A 21,863-nucleotide genomic window follows, 5' to 3' on the forward strand; every position below is an offset into this window, starting at 1 on the left:
TGACAAAAGTAATACGAGATTTAGAAGTTGATCATTTTAAGGAACAGGTATAAGTAAAACATTTGAATTTATGGGTGAAAGAAACATATTTGCATGTGTGTTTATGCTCAATCAAGCAAGCAATAAAAACAATTTTCATTTATATAGCACTTTTCAGACAAAGTGCAGTAATGCAATAAAGACCAACCTGTACCCTGACTAAAACCTCATACACACGGCTCGTGCAAAATATGTTAGTTTTCTTACTTGCAGTTGATGGTTGTCAAAATGTAAAAATTTACATATTTACAAGTGTTTGTGTCTAAAGTTCAAAGCTTTGGCCTGGAAAAAACTTCAGCGTTTTTCACTCCTGTTTTGGTCCTTTTTTCTGTCTTCTATTTAAGCTTAATCACAAACTCTTTTGACATTGATAGAAACTAAAACATTGTAAATTACTGCTGGTGGTGTTCATCTACCACAGTTATGAGACTGCTGAAGTTAATCAAATGCAGCTTTGACTGCTGTTCATTGTACTTTATCTCTGTTGTCTGTTCTCCCCTCCTAAAAAAATAAAATTCCAATGGTCCAGTCAAAGGCATGTATGATCTTCACAAGGGAAAGGGGAAAATTAAAATCAAATGGATGGTTGAATTATTTTAGTAGCAGTATCCAATTTGAAAGATGAATGTTTTTGGAAAAAGACTTTTCCTTTTTTATGTGCACAGAAAAAGTACAAAATTCATAAGGGAAGGAGAGAAATTATTTACAACAGATCCTTAAAGAGAATTATACCTTATAAAATTACTGTATTCTTCATCTGTGATAAAAGAGGAATTCATTGCAGCTTTATTATTGCAAAATATCCTTCAAGCAACACTTGTGCTATGTACTAAATTACAGTAAAAATCAGTTTTTGCTCAAATAAAAATATTTATAAAATAATTCAAGCACAAGATGAACACAGTACAGAGACAAAGCTGTAGATTTTGTACAAGAAAAAAAAAAGAAAACAACACTTTTTATATGCACAAACTGCTTGTTTTATATGATTTTACTTGGTACACGATAACAATTGTTAGAATAATGTTAAAAAATAACATAGAGTTTTGTTTTCTTTGCCCAAAAAGGACCTTAAAGTGTGACCACCACCTTTTGCCAAAAAAATATATATATATGCACTTTAATGTGCTTGCTGGTCAAAATAAAGATATGAGCAAGTCGGCGGGTCACAAGCTGAAAAATGCAGGAATGCAAGACACTGACGCAGTTTGCCGACTCCAGAGGAATTCTGTCTCACCGTCAACCTTGTGTGTTTTTTGTATTACTTCCATACATCTGCCTCCAGGCAAATCAGCAAAACAGTATTTAGCAGTGCAGAGATCCTGCAAGCATTACAAAACACTGCAGGCTGTTTGCCTGAGGAGGATCAAAAGTGAAAGCCCCGATTACTTTGTCACCATAGCAACAGGGCAAGGAGCAAATAACTCAAAGTTTGAATTGACTTTACGAGTGCTTTTCTGCTCTTTCCAGCTCACCCTCAAAAGCTCACCCCCTCTCCCCCCCTTTTAGCTCCATCTGACTGGAAGTGTGCGTAGTTCCAGTAAAATGTCGGCACGTGCGTCACATGTTTGATTACTGCTGAGGACAGAGAAAAGACAAACCATCCTGCAGGGAGACTGGTTAATCCTGCACTATTTCCCAAATCTGCTTTCCACTCTTTAATGAATCTGGCGAGTGCCACCTTTTTCTCCTCATTCACCCTCTCAGAGAGTTGGCATTCCAGTTCTCGGAAACCAACATTAATGTGATCTTAGAGGAGGGGTGTGCTGCAAGATTTTGGATGTTCACCATTAAAACCTGATTTGCTTTAGATTCGTTGTCGAAATGCAACAGGTTTAGCTGCAATATCCGAAATTTCTTGCATTTAACAGTAATAAAATAAAATAAAACATAAAGTATATGTTGAGTTGGGAAAAAGGGCCAAGGGCATTTAATTCATGCTCTTACTGGTCTGCACTCTGTTTTGTACTGTTATTTAAGCCTATATTTATACATAATCCCCACTATTATTTTTAAGTTTGAGGTTGTGGATTTTTTTTAATTAAATACTTTACAGTTTTTCCATTTAGTTTTTTATTTGCATCTTCCTAAACATCAGCAATCATTAGAATTCCACTGGATACTAAGAAAAACATCCCATCCTAAAGTGTCACTTAAAAGACACCTTAAATTGTTCTTTAAAAAAATATTAATTGTATTTAAAAATCAATTATATCCTATAATTTTTCGTTTCTTACGAGAGCTAGTTATTTATTTATTTATTTATTTATTTATTTATTTATTTATTTATTTATTTATTTATTTATTTATTTATTTATTTATTTATTTATTCATTTTGCATCATGGAAGACTGGAACAAGAAAGTTGCAAAAAATAAATGTGTTACAGTTGGTGTCCATACTTAGTGTTGTTATAAATCATTTCTTGTGCTTTTTAAGTGAGACATTTGTTACAACCATTTTTCCCCTTATAGATTTTCTTTGTCACAGGTTATTTGAGTGTGTATGTTTACCTAATATTGCAGGTTATTCATTCTCAACATCAGGGGTCTGCAAATAGGGCTCTGGAGCCACATGCAGCTCCTTTATGCCTCCATTGTGGCTCTGTTTATAAATAAATGTGCTTTCAATTCCAATAAATAAAGGGTTTGTAGTTAATTTCTTTAAGTTAAGTAAGTTTATTCATTTGTATTTATAATTGTCTGGGGTCATATAACTGAGAAAAATACATGTAGGAGTAGTTTATTATCAGAATAAGCTTGAAGAACATTAAGATTTTTTCAAACAGGTTCTGCACCAATGTTGTCATGATTATATGTGATAGTAAAAGTAGAAAAAGGATGGGGGTGCATTGGCTTTTTTAATTCAAGTATCTGCTGCAGGAGGATTTTTTTGACGCAGAATTTTATTTTGGACAGAAAATTCATCCTGCTATCAAACAGAATAAACTAAAACGAAGAAAATTATAGTGGCTCAATTACTGCAACTATTTTAAACGTATGTTTACTGGCGTTAAATGGCTTAATGGTATGGTTACAAAAACATTTTGTGACTCATGGCTTTTGCTCTTTTTAGGGTCAGATCCCATGCTCTGCAGCTTTATGCAAGAGCGTTAGTTACCTCTTTTGCCACAAGAGGGCGCCGTGATTCTGCCTGTACTTCCTGCCTCGGCTCGGTTGCATCAATTCACTACGCACTTCCGGTTTGTTCCTCTTTCGGCACAACTCGTGACAGCTGTGTATGTGTTGTTTTTTTATTTGTTTTTTTTACCACCAGCGGAACTATTTTATTGAATTAACCACAGTCTCCGGTTGTTCTGTGAATCAGAACTCTGCGGGAGAAACAAACATGTCTTCCCGAGGTTATATCTGCGGTTAAAAGCAAGGACGAACATCATGTGGAGAGTTCAAGGTTTTGTGGGGAGAGGTGAGAAATGTCACTCAAGTCTTTGAAGAAAAAATACACTTTTTTCATTTCGCTGTAATTTTTTTCATTAGTTATTTTGCTGTTACGCATATTTTCAAGCTTGTTATTGTAAATGAGAAACTGTGTAGCACATACTGTAAATGGGAGACGTTTATGTAACTTCAGCACAGCGAACACAGCATGATGTTTATTTTGGTCTTTGCGGACAGTAATTATTAACTTCCGGTCCCTGACTTCCTATTTTTTTTATAGAACGTTTAAAATATAATTAATTTAATTCCCCACATCCACTTAAAACACTTTAGCCCAAATAGGCCCTTAAAATGTTTATATTTTCCCCCGAAAAATACATTTAGTTCAAGCGTTTGTGTTTAACTAGTAGTCCTTCCGGGAGTGAAATTAATCATATTTAGCAGATTTACAAATTGTATGTCCCAAAATAACAAGAACTGCAGGTTCATATCTCTTTTTCGGTTTGTGTACTTTTGCATTTCAGCTCTGCATAGATTCCATGGCAGCCACACTTTACGACTGACACCGAACCACCATGTGGAAGATGAGGTTCTCAACAGCTCAGCCGCTCTTTCTACGTCCAGACTCCCGTCTGACGGCAGGTACTTCCAACTCCATCCTTTGTCTTTACAGACTTTGGGTTCTGAACCCATCTGACGGCTAGGATAAACTAAAATGTGCCGTCCCCATTTTTATTTTTTTAAATCTTACTTTCTTGAGGTGTTGATGGTTTTCTTGAAACTTTCAGGTCTCAGAAGGAGGAGGATGGAGAAAGGAATAGGAAGGAGCAGACTTTTCAGTTTGATTATGCGAGGCTTCCACGTTACACAGCCCTCGATGCTGTGGGATGGGTATGTCTGGTTACTTCATTTAAAGTGTCAGTGTGCTATTATCAGTGTGCGGGTTCTTGTTAGTTTTAGTTTGTACAATGGTGCAAAAAAGTATCTGCCGGTCACTGATTCTGCAAGTTGCTCCACTTAGAAAAATGGTGAAGGTCTAAAATGCTCATAGATAAATTTTAACTGTGAGAGTCAGAATGTAGAAGAAAAAAATCCAGGAAATCATCACACTTTTTAATGTAACTGTGGTTGTTAATGATAGAGGTCAGATGTTTCCTGTATGTTTTTACCATGTTTACATACACTTTAGCTGCTATTTCGGTCCATTCCTCCATGCAGATCTTCTCAAGAGCTTTGATGTTTTGGGCTTGTTGCTGGGCAACATGGACTTTCAACTCCCTCCATAGGATCTCTGTTGGTTTGAGGTTCAGAGACTGGCTACTCCACTCCAGAACCTTGAAATGCCTTTTAAATAGCCACTATTTTGTTACCATGTGTTTGGGATCACGGTCATGCTTAAGAATCCAGCCATGTCTTTCATCTTCGATGCCACACTGATGGAAGGAGGTTTTGGCCCAAAATCTCTTCATAGATCCATTCATCCTTATCCTTAATACAGATGCAGAAAATCTGCTTCAAACCATGATGTTCCCACCCCCATGCGTCACAGTGGGTTCGGTCTTCTTAGGTTGTAACTCAGCCTTATTCCCCCCCTTCAAACACGGTGGTGTTTATTCCAAACAGTTCCCTTTTGGTCTCCTCTGACCACATGACATTCTCCCAATCCCTCTCTGGATAATCCAGATGGTCTCTGCAAACCTTTGGAGCTCTGCAGGATTTGAATCCATGACAACGTAGGGTGTTACTATTAATAACCTTCATTACTATGGTTGCAGTCCAGAGAACAGAAGCTTTAATTATAAATTTCAAACAGAAGCTATAAAGACAGGTAACCAGTGGAGGATAGAAGAGCTTCTTGAAGAAGAAGTAGCAGAATTCCTGCTTGTTTGTAGAACTAAATACTTATTTTCTTCACCATTATACATATAAACTCTTTAAAAATCAAATTTATGATTTTCTAGATTATTTATTTATATTTTGTGAACCTATGATGAACTTTACAGACCACACTTATCTTTTTTTTTTAAGTGGGACAACTTGCAGAATAGGCGATTAACTGTAAATGTTCTGCATTATTGCGTGAGGAATCGAACCTTATTCAGACTTTTTACATTTAGATATAATAGGAACGTTTTGTCTAGAAAATTACTTTGTTTTAAATTAAATTCATCAACCGTAAGTCGTCTGTGGCACATGGTGCTCGAACCTCTCAGCACTGGGAGTCCTAAACATTAGATGTCTCAGATTGTAAAATCAACCCCCTTTCCCAGGGTGCTGTGGCAGTTCTGTTTATGCAGATCTGCAGGAGAGTCCACTCCAGCTTCTCATCAGGTTCTGAGGCAAGTCCAAATGCAGGGAGCTGGACAGCGTCCTCATCCCTGCAGCGGTGTGGCTACCGCGTCCTGCTTGACATCTGTAAGTCCCTTTGTCATCACAAGAACATTGTTTGCAAAACGCGTTCATTTAAATAACAGTTCATTTAAAAACAATAGTTTTTTTATTTCTGTAGTCTTAAGAGTACAGCTTGACAGTGGTGTGTGTCCTTTCCATCTGCTCTATGCAGTATCCAGACGTGATGTTCTTCCCAGAGGAAGGAGTGTGTTGTGTCTCCAGGGGATGACAGGGAGTCAGAATCCAGATCATTCTTCCACTCAAAGCAGCAGCAACAGTCCAGCCAGCACCGGCCAGCAGTTTCTGACTGCTGACAGTTCCACCTCCGACCACCAGGGGGAGCTCGAACACTCACCTGAAATTGGTTTGTTTTCTATCAGGTTTATATACAAATGTTTAAAGAAAAGACATTTTTGTACGTTTTTGAGCTAATTAGTTGCTTGCAAATAATAATTTGTTCTTCCTTGTCTCACAGGGGAGTATCTTCTTTCTGAAGAATGTCCTCAGAATGACACTAGTCCAGAAAAAACAGTGAGGAAAAACGAAGTACATTTCTCACTTTATTGTTTGATTTTTACTTTAAAATACACTTCACTGACTTCTTTACAAATAATTTATGTCCACATTGTTATTTTTAGGCCACCTTATCCAAAGAAGAAAAGTTATCACAAGCAGCACTTAACCTCAAACATGTGGGGGACAGCAGTATTCCTGTTATCCTTAACATCATCGGTAAGGATGTGCTAGAGTTTCCCCTAATAGCAATCCTATGCACATTTCAGTTGAAACAGTAATATTTCCTCTCTTGTATTCATTGTTTGGTCTGCTTGTCCAACAGGCCTAGAAAACACTATGGCTGAGAATTACAGGGAAGCTTTCATGTGTTTTCAAGCTGCGGCCCAACAGGGCTACAGTAAAGCCCAGTTTAACACCGCCGTGTGCTATGAAAAAGGTCGAGGAGTCGACAAGGACATAGACAAGGTGAGGCTGTTGTCTGCTGACTAGTTTAGTCCTACATAATCAGTCAGTGTCAGCAGGGCTGAGTGTTTCGGGTTGACTTATGCACCAAATAATATCTGGTTTATCGTTAGAAACTGGAAAAAAAACGGGCACATGTGCCCAACAGTTCAGAGGAAAGTCCAAGTCCGTTAAGGAAAAGGAACCTTTTTTTATTGCAGTAAACGATACGATGTTGAAAAGAGAGTTTAATACATTTTAGATTGTTGATGTATGGAAATAATGGATGTAGAATTAAACAAAAATTTTAAACAAATGTAAAAACTGTTTTTTGTTTTGCCTTTATGTGTTTTTTCTATCTTACATGTGTCTGCTATAAGTCACTTTGTTTGAATATTAAAGATATTTTATTCAGAGACGCCTTTGTTTTTTTGATACACCGATTTCAGTTTTGCTTGTTATCGTTGTGTCAAACTACTTTTTTAGGTTATCACTTTTTCTCACTAATATAAGCCTCTAAGAATCTCTATAATGAAAAACTCTTGTTTTTAATCAATTACATTCTTTCTTTTCATCTGCCAGCTATTCAATAACCTGTGTTTTTCCCCAGGCTCTGTATTTTTACAGACAGGCTGCAGCCAGAGGCCACAAACAAGCTCAGTATCGATATGCAAAGCTTCTACTGACCAGCAGAGAGCAGCAGAGTGCAGAAGAGATGAACACTGTTGTCAACTTACTTCAAGAAGCTGCTGCAGCTGGAATCACCAAGGTACGAATCCAGCCTTCATGATCAGCCTTTCACAATGCAAATATATTTCACTGTGGTTTGGTGCAAGTGACATTTTTAATTGAAGAAATATATATTTTAGTGATACGTTTGCAACACTAAAGGTTTAAATGAAAAGTTTTTGTATCTGTTGCAACACACAGCTTTCGTAAAAGTCATATAGCCAAAAGGCAGTAAAACATAACTGCAACAAAAGATGTCATTTTTTATTTTTTTAAGTCTTGCTGAGATATTTTGAGCTGGTTCCTTTTAAAAGGTTTCTTTAAGGTGACTGTGAAGCCCTTTGGACCTAAATGCTATTGAAGTACACGTCATTTACCAATTACCAAAGAACAAGTCAAGGCAACGCCACGTAAAAAATGCAAAAGCCTGGTCTGGAATATCCAAAAGAAGAAAAAAATCAAATAAAAGCTTTCTTTAACCCTGATCACAAATTTGACCCATGTTTCACTTTGAAAATATCTGAGAAAAGCAGGGTAATTTTTTTTGTTTTTTCTTTAATCAAATATAGATAATATTAATCAACAAAATTATATTAAAAAGTTCTCTGGAAATTAAATTAAGCTGGATTCGTTATTTGACTTTAAAGCAGTTTTAATTTCCATCCTTCAGGCCCAGCTGTGCTTAGCTTCCGTCTACACTCGGGATCCTGGGAGGAATGGGGGCAAGTCCATTAAGTACCTGAAGATGGCAGCAGAGAGTGGAGTGAGTGCTTTCTAGATGCTTCTAGACTTTTATCAGTGGCTTCATACCAGAAAACGCATAATTTTCAAGTAAAATACTCGTACACTAACGTTAATAATAATAATGCTGCATAAAAATAAAAGTTCACTGTCATCTCCTAATCTTTGATTGTTGAACCGACTTAAGTTTTTTATGTGGGTAACTATCTTGGTAAAACTTTGATCATTTTTGGGTCAAGTTTCTTCTTCATAATAATAATAATGGATTAGATTTATCTGCGCTTTTTCTTGGTGCTCAAAGTGCTTCCAATGTGTCCATTATTTATTCACTCCTCATTCATACTTGGTGACGGTAGCTACTAATGTAGCCTCAGCTGCCCTGGGGCAGACTGACAGTCTGCGCCTACGGTCCCTCTGACCCAACGGGACATTCATGCACATTCACACACCAGTGGAGCCGCACTGGAGGCAACCAGGGTGACGTGTCTGGCCCAAGGACACAACGGCAGCTGGCTGGGAGGAGTGGGAAATCGAACCACCGACCTTTCAGTCATTGGACGACCTGCTCGACTAATTTCAGTGATTTCAGATCAAATGATATGATTTGATCTTTTCTTGTTCAGGACGACACGGCCCTGCTGTTTTTGGGTCAATGTTACGAGAGCGGCTTTGGCGTGCGGCAGAACCTCAACAAAGCTGCTCAGTTTTACAAACAAGCAGCTCAAGCAGGCAACAAACAAGCCAAGAGTTTACTCAGGCCCCACAGTGACCTAAACACTAAAGGTGAGCACATCTGCATTTTATGCTTCCAGATGTATCTGTATAGGATGAATGATAATATTCATGTTTTTTTCAGCTGAAGATGTGGTGATGCGTTCCATCCAGTCAGCTCCATGCTTCCCTGTGGCTGACAGTCGGCTCCTACCAACACCCTCCTCCCCGACCACTTCCAGTCATCCGGCAACCGTTCCACTCCTCCCTCACTCCTGGAGTATGGGGAACCTTGGAGCTCCCCTGTCATTGTCCTCCATGCCCCTTCACTTCCAGCCGTCCCCCACAGAGAAGGGGCGCTGTCAGTGGACTGTAGGAGTAGGGTAGATAGACAAACATGAGTAAAATTACAAGGAGATAAAGGTCCATCCATCCAGATTTTGTAAAGTCTGGATGGAAGTAAGGTGGTCAGTTAGTATTGATTACATTATCTTTTTGCTTTTAGTAACGTTATCAGAAAATAAGCTTTTTTGTTATAAAAAAAAAAAACATTTTTACTATGTCAAGGTAAATGTAAAAGAACTTGGTGCCTTTGGTGTTTTTGCTTCCTTGCAAAATGTCTTAAACATGTAAAACTATGTGTTTAACCATATTTGATGACATGTCTCTGTGGCTTAATGGCTTGTTCTGTGTTTCTTGATGTGAAAGCACCACCATGCTGCCAAAGTCTGTTGATTGCACTGTTAAGACGCACCGTTTTAAATAAATACACTTTTAGAAAGTATTGTTTTGTTTACTTTTATTTAATTTACCAAAAATATAAATTTCCCAGAATGCTTTTGTAACTTCTGATTAAATGTTTAAATGCTGGTTGTTTCTGTCAGATCCGATCCTTATGGAGTTAATTCAGTCTCAATAATCAGAAATGCACACAACCGGTTTTACAAATGCACACGCTCCGATTCACAAATGTCATTTTATGCAAACGTGAAAAATAAATTCGGAAATACACACCCTGTGTTTCACAAACACACAGATTGTGTTTCACAAATGCACACTAAATGTTTTACAAATGCACAATAAGTGTTTCTCACAAATGTGCACACTGTGTTTCACAAAAACATTTCAGAAATTCACAATAAATGTATCAGAAATACACAGTAAGTGCTTCACAAACATGATTTTTAGGCACACATGTGATGTGAACTCACAGATCATTCGAATTGCAGACTGTGCATTCAAAATCCCGTTCTCGTTTGTGAATCTCCCCGTGTGTGTGAGAGATTTTTCTACGGTGAATATTGAGACTCATCTGACGGAGCGGGTCGACTAATCTCACCATTGGCTAGTGAATCTGTCAATCAAACTCATCGGCAAAGCAGGCGGGTTCGCTTTTAGCCAATCGAATGGCCCCTTACACTCCTCACTTTCAAAGTGACGAGGGAGGGAGCTGTTCAGCACAGCAGTTGAAAGGACGCGGGCGGCAAACATGGCGGAGAGGTCTTCTGAACGGGATCAGTCTCAGGCCGTAAGTAATGCACTTATTTGATCATTCCCTCGTTGTACGTCCTGTAATGTTATTGAATACTAAGTTGAAGCGTTCTCCTTTGCCAAGTGACATGTGTGAATGCTTTATGAACACTGCAGCCGAGTCGTTTGCAGAGTACCCCCACCGCAAATTAGCTTAGCTTTGTTTTGCTTAGCCTGTGCAAGTTGTGTCTGTGTGAGTGTGAGTGAAGTTCAAGCCGGTGTCGGTTCAAGCTAGCGTCTATAGCTAATGATCTGTAGGTTCTTAACATGATTCATAAGGAACTAAGGGGAAAAGCATGCCGGATTTACAGCAGCAAAGAAAGTTTAATAAAAAGTATTGATTTGGAGACGGCGATTTGTTTAAACACTGATGCTATGCTATGCTAACTAGCTAGTTGTTCCGTGTGCTGCCTTTATGTAAACGCGATCCGGGTTAAAGTTAGACACAGCATTTTCACAACCCAGACTTTAAGACGGGGTGGACTGTGCAACAAAGTTATTTCATATGACATTCATGAAAACGGCATTTTTTAAATATAACAGACATGAATCCACTGTTGAATGAAAGAAGCCTCATTAAGTTTCTAACGTTAGAACCCGTATTGTGCTGAAAAGCCCTGTGAGATTGCGTCAGAGTGACAGCCACTAAAATCCCCGTATCTTTACTTCCAATGACGTAATGACAAGAATCCCAAACATTATGTTTTTAGGCTGTTTTGTAGTCGATAAGTAGTCACAGGGGTGGATGGGAGAAATCAGCTGTCAACAGTGATTTGAGTAGAAGTTACTGTAAGTATTACACACAGGCTTCCTGTGATCAGTGTCTTGTCTCTGATTTTTTTTAAAGGTGTTCTTTACTACAAGCTCAAGTAATCATAGCAAGAGTGTTTTAAAAAAATTCCCCTTTCATATATTTGAAAATTATGTAATTTAAGATCAGACGGCTAAATTATCTAATCCATGTTTGTTGTGTTTTTATTTATTCTCTAGGAATTACTGAATGTGACAGCGTGACAATCTTTTGTTCCTCGTGCCATCAGGCAATACAACTCTCTGGCAGGGCATCTTACAAGTAATTTCTTTTAATTTTACCCACTGATTTTCCAATTATTTACCTTTTTTTATCAATCTTTTTATTTTGTGATATTTCTATTTGTAATGCATGTGTGTTTGTGTTTTTTTAAGATGGCCATTTTAAAAAAATTTCCTCAGGGATTATTAAATACCCTTCTATTCTATTCTATTTCATATTTTATCATCCTATTGTATTACTGTTTTACCTGTCAATTGGGAATTTAGCATTTTTGCCCCTGTAAATATCTGACAGTTGAAAGTATTTGTACTTGTATTCCATGTATCCTGTACCTGAAGATAGCAGAGAACAACTGTGCAGACACCCACTTGGCCTTCTTCAGTGACGCTGTGAACGTTTATGGCTTTCCTCTGAGGTATTCATGTTATTCATAAAGAAATATTTTATTCACATATCAGGCAGTATAAGTACTTGGTTATTTGTATAAAAATAAAATTACTTTTTTTAGACTCCTCTCCATAAACAAAGGCAACTCTAAAACTTTCCCCTCATGAATAACATTTTACCCCCCCTTAACAGTCTCTCTCACCTCATTTTTTTCCTCAGTGATACATGTAACCCACTCCTGCAATTTTTTTAACCTAGAAATTCTACTTATTGGCATCATACATAAGAACATTACATTTTAAACTGATGTGTACCGTATTGGCGATGCATTTGTAATTATGTGTTTGAGACATGATTTTCATGTTATTGTCAGGGTGAGAGGAGATCACGGAGGAGAAAATGTGGGCATAGCTGAGTTAATGCTCACAGTACGTACAACTGACACAAACGGCTTCATTGTGGGAAAAGTGTACACACAATCAACGGTGAGTTGAACCTAGTTTTAGAAGCTTTAATATATACACAGGGCTCCAGACTGCGTCCATTTGGTCACATTTTGCGACCAAAATTTGAGAGTGTGTGACTGAATTTTACACCCAGTCGCACATGTGCTACCAGTAAACTTGCCTCCTCCACCCTCCGTATTTTTTATACATTAAACATGAAAGGAGCACGTCAATGATCGATGAAATGAGAGATGAAATCATCAATGAGACGCGAGTGCACACGCACGCAGGCAGACACACACACTCGCGCGAATACTCATGAGACTGGAGCACACGCGAGCACACACTCGCGTTTCATTGAGTGATGCCTGAGGCGGCCAATGCGTCTGAGAAGAATAGGGAAAGTCACTGCAAGTGGCTAAAATATGTGGAGGGGCGGGGCCTAGAGATAATCGAGCGCGCATAAACATCCGTGGGAAGGAAACGGAGACAAATATCATCACAACTTGATATGTGCGTCTGAGCTATGAGCAAGCGAACTATTGATTCGTTCTTCCGACCTGCAGCTAGTGTACCAGTGACAGAGTGTACAGCAGGGGTCTCAAACTCGCATGAAATCGAAGCTGCAGCGAGACTGAAAGAGACCAGGAATTAGGAGTTGTCCTTAACATTCAATTTCGTTTTAATATGCCTCTCCCCCTAAGTATGAACTGTGATATTACATCTTTTATAATTATTTTAATGTTTTGTAATGGATGTAGCCTTTTTTTAATCAGTTGGTATTTTGAATTATTTTAATTGATCAGTGAACTACAAAAAACCCATCAGGACGCATGTCCCATAATGCATTGTTTTGTAGTCTGTAGGGCAGCTTTTAGTCAGTTCAATACTAAATTTCCAGCTGCGTTCGCTCTGATTGGTGTCTTGCTCTCACCCCTTTCTCGGGATATTTTTGTTTTGATTGACAGGTGATGTTGGAGCAAAAAGAAAAATATACGTCACACACCAGGTGATCTGTGCAGTGTTGCGTCCATCTGGGTGATCTCAAACACGCTTATTGTGCATCTTGGCTGAACCTATTTGGTGTCACCAACATGAATTTCCATCCTCTAATATTTACATACATTTAAGTATTGTTTGAAACTGTGAAATTACGAAAGGTTACTACGGTAATCACTTGTTACTAAAAACTTTTTTTTATTCTAAAAGTATGGTATTTTTTTTTACTATTTTTACTTAGTTGTACTGTCGTGACAGCGATGGTGCTGTCAGTTTACCTTCATGTTGCATCTTCAAAAGTGCAGAATAAAATATGACACTGAATTAGAAACAGCACATTGTAATTTCTGCATCTATTATTAAAGTATTTATTTGTAATACAGTGGAAATTAGTAGATTTGGTTAGAATGTTGATTTACGGTATGCGCCCCTAAATTTTCTGGTTGTGCCCCTAAAACTTTCAGTTGGGGGCCACTGTGCTCCTAGTGAAAAAAGTTAGTCTGGAGCCCTGATACATAAAAGTGAATGATGTATTAAAAATAAATCTGACAATAATATAATATTTATTTTTGCTTTTTTCCAAATACAGGATTGAGCTCCTCTGGTGTGATGTCTTCGTGAGTGTTACTGGTTTATATTACAACATCCTGCACTCTCCTGAGGACCAAGACTTGCTCAATATCAGTCACATCACATATTCTGCTGCCATTACATTTTTCTACCACGCATTCAGGCCAGTTTGGATGTCTTTAGTGACGCGTGGGACAGCCATCCAATCAGGACGGAGCAAAGCATGACACCAAATCAGCTGTGGCAGTTGGGCTTGACCCAGAACCCTGTTTCTGATCCCCGGGTAAATGCTTTATTTAATCTCACTGTACTGGACAACTGATTTGTGTGCAGTTTGACTAAAGTGGAAAGTATCAAGAAGAGTATCATGAAATCCTAATGACTACAGTGAATTTTCATCGAAAATGAATGAAAAGGATTATTGTTGTGTGGTGCAAACAATTTCCCTAAATTGTTTGTTTGTAGGAAGAATAGCACATCTGCAAGTTCAAAATGCATCACAATGCATGGCCTTATGAACCATCAGATGTACTAATGTCACTACTTTGTTAAGGTTCACTTATTTGCAAATTATAAACAGTTATGGAGATATGAGGTCTGCCTGCCAGCAACAATATAAGTTATTATTAGTCGGTCACTGTTCCTACATAATCTAAAACACAAAAAAAACAGTGCTGTTCAAAAACAGTATCTTTTTTTTTTTTTTTTTTTTGTCAGGGTATGCTGGTTCCAGAGATTGAATGGGAGGAGAGTGGATCCATGACTGAACCTCATCCTGGGATCAATGTCCCGGTATGGGACAGTCCTCTTTTGGGTCCACAATTGTTGGAACTGCAAGACGACATCAATCCATTGTGGAATTCAGACCGTTTGGGAGTGGACCTACATCTTTACTGTCCAGTGTGTTTAGAACTTAATTTAGGCGACATAATTACATACAGAAGAAGAGAGACTGAGCGGGGCAAGACAGAGTTCAAATCAATACTGCTGTATTGTTCAAGGGACTTCATTGTATGTAAGGAAGTTATGAAAATTAGTTCGAGTTTAAATAAAATTCAAATCAGTAGAGATCCCACATTTGCTTAAATTTTGATGTTTTAATCTGTCCAGGTTTTCACTGAATTTTACTCTGCAATAAAGGGTGAATGTTTGCACTTTGTTGTTCTATGACCATCTTTTGTTGTGTAGTATTTAACCAGCTACAAAAACCCAGAGAGATGAGGATCTTTTTTGCAAGGGTGACCTGGCCAAGAGGTGTATATGTATATGGTTACAATATAAAATCAATGACATTTGAGTTATTAAAAAAATAAAATTAAGGTCCATCAAAGTGACTTCGGGCTGAGCAGGGGAGGTGTATTGGGTATCTGTGATTGACAGTGAGATGAACTTGAGGTAATGTAGTCCCACTGCGTGGTACGGAGCAAAGTGATGCCAGTTTCTCCACAAAACCTGTGGAAGTTGAAGATTTTTCTCCTCCACCTTCATATGATCAAAACCGTGTCTGAGTGTTGAAATGACGCTAGCATGAAAGCTAAGAGAATAACGTACAAACGATCCCGAGTGAAACATTCATTTTAAATCTCATGACCAGTACAGAGTTCGATGGATTCTGTCAACTGCATTCAACCACTGTTGCCTTGCTTCCAGGTCCACTGAAAAATTGCACAAGCCAGTAATTTTTGACAACCGAAGGCAATAAACCGACAAGCCATGCTAAGGCTAACACGCTAACGACCGACTGGTACAGAATCAAATATGGGCGGGGCTTTTGCCACCCGCAGAAAGCGTAGAGAAAGTGTAAGGGGCCATACGATTGGCTAAAAGCGAACCCGCCTGCTTTCCCGATGAGTTTGATTGACAGATTCACTAGCCAATGGTGACATTAGTTGACCCGCTCCGTCAGATGAGTCTCAATATTCACCGTAGAAAAATCTCTCACACACACGGGGAGATTCACAAACGAGAACGGGATTTTGAATGCACAGTCTGCAGTTCGAATGATCTGTGAGTTCACATCACATGTGTACCTAAAAATCATGTTTGTGAAGCACTTACTGTGTATTTCTGATACATTTATTGTGAATTTCTAAAATGTTTTTTGTGAAACACAGTGTGCACATTTGTGAGAAACACTTATTGTGCATTTGTAAAACATTTAGTGTGCATTTGTGAAACACAATCTGTGTGTTTGTGAAACACAGGGTGTGTATTTCCGAATTTATTTTTCACGTTTGCATAAAATGACATTTGTGAATCGGAGCGTGTGCATTTGTAAAACCGGTTGTGTGCATTTCTGATTATTGAGACTGAATTAACTCCATAGATCCTCCACACGCAGTCGTGTCTCCTCGGTCCGCGTGACGTGATTTTCCCCGATGATGTGTGATTTCATTACCTGAAACGCAAAACAACCCCGGCAGATTTATCATGTCTGCGTCCCCTCCGTGCAAAGGCGCTGCCGCGTCCGCGCTTCTGATTGGCCGGCTGCGCGTGAGCTCCACAGCGCCGCGCCTCTCCGGGATCCTCTGGCGCAGAGAAACAGCGTAGCTTCGGCCGCCTTGACAGGGAGGACCAAGCCGGGGTTGAGGGGAGGGGGCTCCGAAGATGATCTAAATTCCATAGGGGGTCAGACCGGCATTTCAAAGCGGCCCTAGTGTTCAACCCTGCGCGCCGTCGTTGGAGGAGAGACGCAGAAGCGGTGAGTGGAAGCAAACAGATGCTCTCGGTGGGATGCGCTCCCCTCCCAGTGCGGCGGGGATGGGGCTGGATGCCCAACATGTACTGCGTCTGTTCTATATTTACAGATAAGCTTCCGCAGTCATTTTAACTCCACTCCTCCGCCCGTTTCTTTGGGGTAAATTTGATCCATGGAGCCGTTTCTGGTTTGGCTGTGAGGGAATTTATGGAGGCAGCAAAAAAGGGGGTTAAAATACTCCACCCATGACATCATCCACTTTTCCAAGTTCATTTTCTCCAATGCTCGGGCTTTCATCTGTTGCGTTTGTTGTTATAGGGAGGTTTGTGTCGCACTGGGATATATAATAAAGCCAAAGCCCTGATATATTACAGATGGATGCTTTTCTGAGGTATTCAAATCTTGATTATTGCGTAAAACACGTTTTTGTTTATGTGAAATCATAAAATTCAGTTCCTGCAAGTCATTACTGATTTCATTTTTTCTTTAAAACCTTCTGCTTATTCTGCCAGAAAACAAGTTTTACTTCATTATTTTGGCAAATAATCTATACTGAACATAAAACCCAGTAAAATGATTTTTGCAAAAAAATATATATTTTTTTTAGTTTGTACAAGTGTCAGGACAAATTTTCCCAAGCAAAATAACTGCTCTACTTAAAGCCATACTAGATAAATAAACACAAAAGATTTCTTCAACTTGGAGCTTCCCCTTTGTGTTGTGTCCTGCAAACTGCTGTGTCATTCTCTTCTCCCTTTTCCTCTAATAAGCTTCTCTTCCTCGCTGGCCCTGGCCTGCACCCTCGCTTTGCTCCACTTTGTCCACCAATAGACCTGGCTGCATTAATATAAGGGTGGAGGAAAGCCTCCATAGAGTCTCTGTGTCTGCAGTGCACAAACACACACAGAAGGAGTTCTTTATAATGGAATTCATCATCTGAGTCATACCTGCTTGAATTGCAGAGCAGCATAACATTAGGACAGGCTAACTGATGTGAAAAATACAAGAATTTACACAATATGTCTAATGACGCCCTACCAAGTCTTGTATTTTTCTGCTTAATTTATAGAATGAATACAAATCTTTAAATGAGTTAAATTTCACTTTCAGAATCAGCTTTATTGACCAAGTAGGAGGTAATTTGACTCTGGTAACTTATACTCCATTATACAAAGACAAAGCGTATAAAGACAAACCATAAATAGGCCTAAAAATCTATATAACATGTAAGCTGGTTTAAAAACTTCTCGTGTGTGGTTTCATACAATTTCTTACAACCATACAACTTATGTGACATGATCAAGTCTTTTGCAGTATTGGCATTACAGATAATGATACAAATGTGGCAGGTTGTGCCTAATAGGCTTTACTTTAACTGAAAATGTTTTGCCAAAGTGTCTGTTCTAGGGGTGTAAAGATTCCTTTTAACAACGATTCTATTCATATCAGATTTTGTGGTTTATTGTGCGATTCATAGTCGACATTTGTTCATTTTGATAGATCTGATTCACTGACCTAAAATGAGTCTTTAAATATTATTATTAAATATGTGTACAAACAAATAAGTAAACAAGAATAAATGGAAAATCCATCTACATTTTAGTTTCCTAAAGTTTAGCCCACTGTTGTTTTTCCAAATTACATTTATCCATAGGGAACATTATTAGAATATTCTACCTCACTGTATGGTCACATCTTTGCAAAATTCAAAGTATTTCCCCACACTGGATTGGAATTATATTTTTTGTTGCCATCACATGTGTGTTGTCCGCTGTGATGCACTTGGTCATTTTTACATTACAGTAAAATAAACCTACCAACAGAACGGGGGACCTTTCTGTGTGGAGTTTGCATGTTCTCCTCGTGCATGCGAGGGTTCTCTCCGGGGACTCTGTCTTCCGCCCACTATCCAAAAACATGCTTCATAGGTTAATTGGTCACTCTAAATTGTCCCTTGGTGTGGATGTGAGAGTGCATGGGTGTGTGATTGTGACCCTGCAACAGACTGGCGACCTGTCCAGGTGTCCCCTGACTTCGGCCGCAAGTGGCCAGGATAGGCTCCAGCAGCCCCGTGACCCCGAAAGGGATAAATGGAAGAAGATGAATGAATAAATGAATGAATGAATTTAATTGACTTATTTACTTTTGAAACAATTTTATAATGCTTTAGGCCGGTTTGATTAACAACTTGCCTCAGACAGTTCGATCTGGTTGAATTGCATAAATCAATTAATAAATTAAGTCGATTAATTGTTACGCCCCTAGTCTGTTCTGTTTTTCACCGCGTCACTATTTTCCTTTAGAAAAAAAGAACCCCAGAGACTTGACAAACAAGTCACCAGAGGTTCCTATACACTTTGCATTCCCTTCACAATAAGGGCCTTTTTCCCTAAATATTGATATTGTCATGAGATAGAAGACTTTCGTGCAGGTGGCCTGAACCTGTTGACTTTATTAAAGAAAGCACGGATTCAGCACAAACCCCACTATTGCATGTCAGAGTGACTAAGGAACAACACAACTGCCCATCTCGGCGGATGGAGACTCACGTTGAAAAAGTTGCTCACTCCAGGGATTTTTGCTGCATCTGAAACATGTTCTCATCCTATCTTGCCTTAAAATCAGCTGAGTTTGAGTTTTGCTGGATCTCCGAGCTGAGATGCTGATGATGACTGCTGTGTTGTTCCAGGCACATTTGTTCCCAGCGATGTTTATGCTTGCAGGTCGAAAACTTGTTTGTCTGCCTGCTGGGTTTTCCAGCTCAAGGTTTTAGTGGCAAAGCAGGCACATACGATGTATGTGTCACAATGTGAGATCAGAATGACTTTCAGACCTTCTCATCATTGATATCCATCTGTCTGTATCAGCATCAAAGAAAACCCAGAGATAAAAGAGATCAGACAGGCCTAGCTTGTTAGCAGGAGCTGGCACTTCTTAGAGCAGCTTACTGCTCAGCTCCAGCTTCAGAAGTTAGTCCCGCTTCAATGCATTGTGGGTGTGACTTCATTACTGGATGCTGTGAGTTTTTCAGTACTTCAGCAGAAAAAAACAATGTAGTGAAGGTGTTTTCATCAGATGCAGGTTTGTCTCAATTCTTTTTAAGAAAATAGAAGTTTCAGGTGATCCTTCTGTGACCTCTTACAGTGCATCTCCTCTCCCAGCCTGATCCTTGAGGGGTGTGTCCACCGAGCCATTATGTCAGTCCAAACTCCGTCCCTCTCTCGCTCTGGCTCCACCCCTTCTACCGGAGGTCTGGATAATCGCAGCGGTCCTTCCCCAAACCCACCAAACTCTCTCAGCCTTCGTTCGTCTTACAACCAGCTGCTTGGACGTGATATCATTAAGGAATCGATGGCAACGGGAAGCTCAGCCACCCTGCCCAAGAGCAGGCAGAAGAACACAATGACCAGTGTGCGAAGCGCCGTGGGAATCAGTGACAACCTGGCTTTGTTGCCTAAAAACCAATCTGCGATCAAAGGTAGGGGCCTTCCAACCAAGTCTTCCTCCAGTTCAGCTCTCTACTCTTCCTCCTTATCATCTTTCTTCAACACAACCAACCCCAAACTGGCAAAGAATGGAGCCAACATGCAGAGGCGAGCTGAGAACCAGCAGGTGGAGCTGAGCAGGGCCAACACAGTGGACAAAATTCACAACCATCTGATTGGTAACCCAAGTTCAGATTGGCCAGAGTTTGGCAAAGACAACTCACAGCTGCCCCCGTATCGCAGAAGGACCAAGAGCTTCTTGGAGTACCATGGCAAAGGCTGGGATCTGGATTCAGGAAAAAAAGACGACAAGAAAGAGAACAAGCATCAGCCCTCATCAGAGAAGGAGCAGGCCAATCCTGCTAAAGAGAGGGAGAGCCAGAAAGAAGAGAAGCTGAGCAGCAAAGACTCAAGTCTGGAAGAGAAGGAAGATGTGGAGGCTGTGGTGGAAGAGGATGAAGCAGATGAGCCCACTCCAACTCCCAAACAACCCCTGCTACCAGTGGTGGTGGAAGCTCCTCTTTCACCGACCTCCTCTTCATCCACTGACAGCCCAGAGTGGACACCTGAGAACCACAGTAACCCCCAAAGCCAAGCTCCGACACATGTCAGAGGAGAGCATTGTGCCCAGGTTCAGCTGTGTCCACGCAGTCCTGCTAAGCCCCCACGAAGCTCCCAGCCCCGGGTGATCAAAGTGGAGCTGCACCCCAACAACGAGAACCAGTTTTTGCAGCAGTATCCACCATCTCCTCCCAAACAGCCCAGAGCAGCAGAGAAGAACAATCCTGCCAGGACCCAGGCTCCTCTTACCCTGACCATCCCTGAAGAGGAAACTAAACTCCCTAAAGTGAGTTTAAAAATTGACCTGAATCCTGACACTCCTTCAGAGGATGAAGACTCCAGCTGGACCACATTGTCCCAGGAGACACCGTCTCCGCAGACTCCACGTGAGACAGGTTAGTTGGGCTTTTTTTTGCTTTCAATTCAAAACAGTATTTCTGTGTTATTCTGTAATCATCCTCAGCCCCGTCTTTCTCCATCCGTCTGCCTCATGCAGAATATCAGCGCTGGGTTTTTACAAAAAGGCTTTTCTTAAAGACCCTCTCCAATGTGTTTTGGGTGTCTTTAACATGTTATTGTGGCATTTGTCTCTTGATGGAGGACATAAATAAATAAAATTAAGCTTAAAATAGCATTTCTGGGTATTTCTTTATTCAAATTATTCTGAATCAGGAACAGATGAAAAAATGCAGTTGGAATAAACTTGTTGCTGTGACATTGAAGCTACAATCGCTGAGCCAGGAGCTCCCAACTCCACTCCATTCTCATGTATTCACTAGAAGACGGCTAGATCCGTGTTCATCTATTATCTTGTCTCAGCTGGCAACTGGCTCAAAACTGTACGATTGGATAGTTCCAATATTGCTCGCCCTTTTTCTTTGAACCGGTAATGTTAGGTTGGGGTTGTGAGGGAGTGTAAACAGATGGATGATGGAGAATGTGGGCCACCACATGTCCCGCACATGACTCAGACGTGAATTTCTAATGAATGAAACCATGACCTAGAAAATGAGATAGGTCATTGATTTTGGCTAAAAATGGCATAATCATAATTAAAAGATCAGTGGGAAAAATTTTACAACAGAACAAAAGACGATTGGAGCAAGCATCTCCAACAATGCTGATGGAACCCTAAAGAACTTTATCATAACTTGATGGTGCAGGAGGTGATAATGGAGGAGGAAAGGAG

The 21,863-nt window shown here is 39.7% G+C and overlaps 2 protein-coding genes across 8 annotated transcripts in view; both read left to right on the forward strand.

Moving 5' to 3' along the window:
- The first annotated feature begins 3,201 nt into the window (after positions 1–3,201).
- On the forward strand, positions 3,202–9,749 carry kiaa0141 (KIAA0141 ortholog). Of its 3 annotated transcripts, XM_011480207.3 has the most exons (13): positions 3,202–3,276; positions 3,366–3,464; positions 3,961–4,078; positions 4,225–4,327; positions 5,707–5,851; positions 6,000–6,191; positions 6,303–6,373; positions 6,466–6,559; positions 6,666–6,808; positions 7,395–7,553; positions 8,184–8,276; positions 8,878–9,037; positions 9,111–9,749. In XM_011480207.3, exons 2-13 carry the CDS (start codon positions 3,434–3,436, stop codon positions 9,350–9,352), a joined length of 1,551 nt encoding a protein of 516 aa, XP_011478509.1. In that variant the 5' UTR covers positions 3,202–3,276; positions 3,366–3,433; the 3' UTR covers positions 9,353–9,749. The 3 variants fall into 3 exon arrangements, with proteins under 3 accessions (XP_011478509.1, XP_011478508.1, XP_004073503.1); XM_011480206.3 differs by having other exon boundaries at positions 3,226–3,464; XM_004073455.4 differs by having other exon boundaries at positions 3,226–3,464; positions 6,303–6,358.
- Positions 9,750–16,289: 6,540 nt separating this feature from the next.
- LOC101173072 (amyloid-beta A4 precursor protein-binding family B member 2) overlaps positions 16,290–21,863 on the forward strand; it is a 36,959-nt gene continuing 31,385 nt past the window's right edge. For 2 of the 5 annotated variants that reach the window (XM_023959190.1, XM_023959189.1), the window contains exons 1-2: positions 16,307–16,631; positions 19,773–21,069. In XM_023959190.1, the coding sequence (XP_023814958.1) occupies positions 19,824–21,069 (1,246 nt within the window). In that variant the 5' untranslated portion in view covers positions 16,307–16,631; positions 19,773–19,823. Of the gene's footprint in view, positions 16,632–19,772; positions 21,070–21,863 lie in introns of all 5 variants that reach the window. The other 3 variants (XM_023959191.1, XM_023959188.1, XM_023959187.1) reach the window with 3 other exon arrangements.

Source organism: Oryzias latipes, chromosome 10 (assembly GCF_002234675.1).
Source record: "Oryzias latipes chromosome 10, ASM223467v1".
Taxonomy (NCBI): Eukaryota; Metazoa; Chordata; class Actinopteri; order Beloniformes; family Adrianichthyidae; genus Oryzias; species Oryzias latipes.

Bases quoted from the DNA above. Each gene is read 5' to 3' on its own strand.
- kiaa0141 (XM_011480207.3), top strand. From the start codon at position 3,434: ATGTGGAGAGTTCAAGGTTTTGTGGGGAGAG. The intron at 6,560-6,665 runs GTAAGGATGTGC...CTTGTCCAACAG, and splicing joins TGTTATCCTTAACATCATCG to GCCTAGAAAACACTATGGCT. The intron at 9,038-9,110 runs GTGAGCACATCT...TGTTTTTTTCAG, and splicing joins CAGTGACCTAAACACTAAAG to CTGAAGATGTGGTGATGCGT.